At 29.1% G+C, this 5,000-nt stretch overlaps 1 protein-coding gene across 14 annotated transcripts in view; it reads right to left on the minus strand.

Annotated features, from left to right (window-relative positions):
• The window catches only part of LOC124951543 (venom dipeptidyl peptidase 4), a 277,366-nt gene that overhangs the window by 78,689 nt on the left and 193,677 nt on the right, over positions 1-5,000 (minus strand). For all 14 annotated transcript variants that reach the window (XM_047500074.1, XM_047500086.1, XM_047500085.1 and 11 more), the window contains one exon: positions 735-954. In XM_047500074.1, coding sequence (XP_047356030.1) covers positions 735-954 — 220 coding nt within the window. The remainder of the gene's footprint in view (positions 1-734; positions 955-5,000) is intronic.

Consider the following 5,000-nt stretch of genomic DNA (forward strand, 5'->3'; position numbering starts at 1 on the left):
GTAAAGGAAATAAAAATAAAAAATAAATAAAAAAATAAATAAAAAGAAAAAACGTGAACACCTTACCAATGCGGGCTTGTTCTGCTTTTTAACGATTTACGTGGGTCTATTAAATTTTCAACTACCATTTGGTGGTACAATATTTTATACTCTTCGAATGTCATTGTACATGCTGAATTGGAAATATCTAAAATATGAATTTCACTGATTGAAATGTTATTGAAATGTGATCGAACAATATCTGATTATTATACATTTTTTATATTTTTTATTTTTCTTTTATTTCTTTTTTTTGTTTTTTTTTTTTTTTTTTTTTTTTAATTTTTTTCATTTATATATTCCTTTAATATATATGATATACGTAATATAACATGTAACATAAATTAAACAATCGAATATAAAGTCGATGATAAATACATATGTATATCTCCACATTTGATATAAGAGATTCCGACTTTGATAAATTTACTCATTTCCATATTCAGACGATAACAAACTCATCATAATAGCTTTTACTTATTCCATCTACTCTATCACAATTGTCGAAAAGGAAAGAAAATGTTTTCACCGTCATATTCTCCATCATACTGCTCCACCTCTTCATTTTGATGGTACGCTGACGCGAAAGATAATTCGACTGGCTAATCTCAGTAGGAAAGCTTTTGTCGTATAAGGATAGGAAAGGAAAGAACATTTGTCTCGGTTTAAGACAATTGAAAGTGCGAAACACTTACCGCTGAGCCAAGTCGCGTTGAAGCTCTTGGGAGATAACGAACCGGCGAGCCATTCTTCGAGGGAAATGCCAGGCGCGCTTGTCGTTCTTGATGTCGAGCTATCTGGACTACCGGTCAAAAGAATTGCTGCGGCTACGACCAAGGCCAATGCGACAATGGCTACCAAGCCGCCTGCCAACAGCCGACGCCAATTTGTCCGCTTGTTCTTCGTCATTAGATCCTGCAACGATAAAACGCGTGTTCTGTGATAAAATGTTACCCTAAAATTCTCAGCTATTGTATGTATTCGTATCTCTTTTTCTTTCTTTCTTTCTTTCTTTCTTTCTTTTTTCCGATCTTTTTTTTTTTTTTTTATATTTTATTTGTTCCTTTTTTTTTCTTGTTCTTTTTTCTTTTTTTTTTTTTTTTTTTTTTTTTTTTTTTTTTCCTTTTTTTAATCCAAATTTTACACTTTTTTCCATGGTATTTCGTGTAACGTTTTGAGTCAAGTCGTACCAATCGATTTAAAAGACAAATTGTTTTAACTTTTTTCTTAAGTGATACTGATTTAACCAATTTTAAATGGTAAAAGTTTTCAAACGTATGTACGTAAAATTGAATAAAATGAATATTAGTTATAAGTAGAAATAATATTAGATTGCAGTTTAACGATAGAAATCTTTCCAAAACTTTTATCTTTCGGCAAATCTGTAATTTCGCGCATCATAAACTTTTTCTTCTCTCTCTCTCTCTCTCTCTCTCTCTCTCTCTCTCTCTCTCTCTCTTTCTCTTTCTCTTTATTTTATCCAACTTCGTTAAAGTTGAATATATAGGGGTAAGTAATTAAGAAAGGTGAAACTGGAGGAAAGTATAATGGATAAGAAAGATAAAGGACGTATAGTTTAAAAACTTAATATTATAGATTCATTAAATAATCTATCTCTGAATAAAATTATTTCTAGTTAAAAGATTTTTATTTATCATTATATATCTTGCAATCATGATTATTTTCTATTATCCTTTTTAAAATTTCTTCAATGACCGAACAATAATTGGAATATTTAAAAAACTCGTAATTTGAAAGAGAGAGAGAGAGAGAGAGAGAGAGAGAGAGAGAGAGAGAGAGAGAGAGAGAGAGAGAGAGTAAGGTCAAGCTTCATTGAATTCATCGACGTTTAAGGTTAACCCAATATCATTGTCTGAAATAAAACTTAGCAATTTTCTATTAACCGGAAATATCAAGGAGAAAATCGAGAAGAAATATATTTGAGCGACTTTTCAATAAAGTAAAATTTTTAAGTAATAAAAGAAAAGAAGGAAAGGAAAAAAGAGACAGAGAAAGGAAAAAAGAAAGAGAAAGATATATATATATATAGAGAGAGAGAGAAAGAAAGAAAGAAAGAGAGAGAGAGAGAGAGAGAAAGAGATGTAAGATGTAAGAAAGGAAAAACAAAAAAATAAAAGTCAGAGGTCAGTCGAAATAATTTCCGAAGCTCGTGAAATTGTTCTTCGAATTTAGAGATAACTGTCCTTCCGATATATTAAAGATTTTCCTTCACTCGCACCTTTTCCGAATCGTTGAATCGTCTATGATATTATATAGATCCATCTAACTATCGTCTATGATAGAATGTGGTTTCGATAAGAAATAAGTATATGTGTGTGTGTATGTATATATATATATATATATATGTATGTATAAAATGGTAGAAACCTTGGTCTCGCACATGGTGAACAACGAATCTTATCGTGAATTGGATTTCCAAGAAAATAATAGAACCGAGATGAGGCTACTTTCGCGTGGGATCACCAATCGGCAATTTTATATTTATAAATCTTTCTTTATCGAAATGAAATTTCATCGTTTCTTCGAAAAACTATCAGCTTCATTCTTCCAACAAATTGCTTACAAACGGTCTCTTCTTAAACTCAAAATCAATTCGAGCGTTTTGTCTGATTAAATCTAATATAAATGTTTCTGAAGGTTTGCGTGCACTCGATGGATAATACTTTCTTTGCTGAATCAACAGAATTTTCTATTCATTCCTGTAAATTTTTCTCTTCTGGCAAAATTTTGCTTATTCTAGTCTTTTTCTTTTTTTTTTTTTTTTTTTTTTTTTTTTTTTTTTTTTACACCGTCAATTTAAAATACCTACCTAGTAAATCTACCTACGTAAAATTTGGTATTCCTTTTTTTTTTTTTTTTCGTTGATTAATGGAAATGATAAATTACAATGACGACGATGATATTTAAATTGTAATTTGTATATAATAATAATATTATTAGATCATGAAATTGGAAGACATAATAATTTCATAATTGTGTTATTGTGTTAAACGAAGAACTTTTATCCTGAAAATATAAGATCTTTTCGAGATAATTGGTTAGTGTAAGGGGAGAAAGAGATATATTAGAAATTTTACGGTTCGAAAACGCGGAAGAACAAGAGAACCATGAAAGGAGATATTTATTACATTCCATTAATGTTGTTTCGATTGGTTGCCGCGCCCAAGGGGTGAGTGTTAGCAAGGATATCACCAAAAAACCAAGTTATAAATTGTTTTTGGATATCTGTTACGATCAACCTTATACGATAAGTGGCAAACAATCATAACGATAAATAATTTTACCGTGCACTTCCGTATTTCTATTGGTTTACAGTAGATCGCTCGACGATATTTCAACGATTGTCCTTAAAAGTTATCGTACTTATCTAGCTTTTCTACATCGATTTGATAAAAATGTTTAAAACCTTAATGTCTCTGATAAAAAAAATATGCCAACGACATTTTTTTGAACAGAATTTAACAATCACAATTAAAAGCAATTTATATTTGATTTTATTTAAATTATATATATATATATATGTATGTACATACACACACACACATACACATATACACTGTTTTAGAAATCCTTATAATTTATTTCTGGAAATCATACTAAGAAAAAAAAATTCATATATAAAATATTTATTTTCTTTTACTTTAGCTATTTCCTATTATATTTTTAATTCTCTTATATAAATTCATCTTTGGATATTTTATTATCTTTATAATCTCATATTGTATTGTAAAATATTATTTACATTAACTATTTCTACATACGTAAGAAGATCAATACGTGACGGTATAGATCTTCGATTTCTTAATAGCATTCTTATTTAATACTAATAATAATTTATAAGGAAATTTATTGAATTTACGCGCTCATTTTCGTCGATAAGTCGAATGCCGAAAAGCCTCTACGGGACCGTCGCGATGTGTATCCGATGGAACGTATTGGAGAGCAGACCATCTGATTTACGAGCTCTTCGGCCGTGTGTAAAATTTATTTATAGTCTCTCTTGCTACTTCGAGTTGTGGATTAAATCGACTTCACCGTCTGGGAGAACTAGATTGATATTTTATATTCGAATCTGACTTTGTAATATACATACCGCCTGCCGCTTCTTTCAAATTCCGACAGTATTTTACATTTCAAATTATTGATATCGTTCCCTTTGGATCACTGACTACATAGATCAAAAAGAGAACAAATATTACATACATATATACTTTGATATTTATACATACTATGATATTTTTATCGAATTATGATTACGACGATGGCAATTATATCTATTTGTATTTTAAAGAAAAAAAAAACAAAACAAAACAAAAAAAAAACAAAAAATATTTCAATTATAAGATTAATTCATTATGAAATATTTATCATAACGTATCTATAATTCGATCTCATATCGTTCAGTTTCATGAGAATACATATTCTGTCAATACGTTTTTTTCAATTTATATATCAATAGCAAATAATGACATATTCTATGTTCATTCAAATAATTAACGTTTTCATTAATTGCACGAACGAAATTTAATCAAGTGTAAATATTTAATTATCATAAATGTATTTCATTTTTTCAGGATATATCATTGTACCCAACGATTAAATCGATTCAAATCTTCGGAAAATAGAAAATAGAAATAAAATGGTCTTAATCGTTTCTAAGTGATAACAGATACCGAATAAACCCAAAAGTTATGTCTACACATTTACGCGGGTATCAAAGCGTATGTTACGTATGTGTAAACATTGCAACATGAATTTAGTAATACAGTAAGTTCGCGTCGTTTACGAGCTTACGTTTAATCCCAAAGTACTTTTATCTGTTAACTGTTAGTATTACTAACACGGAGAAACAGTTTTTATAAGCTTTTACTATTATTTGTCTTCCTTGCTTCCATTTAATTTGATAATAAAATGAAAATAAATTAATTATTAACTTGAGA

The sequence above is a fragment of the Vespa velutina genome, chromosome 9 (assembly GCF_912470025.1).
Source record: "Vespa velutina chromosome 9, iVesVel2.1, whole genome shotgun sequence".
NCBI lineage: Eukaryota > Metazoa > Arthropoda > Insecta > Hymenoptera > Vespidae > Vespa > Vespa velutina.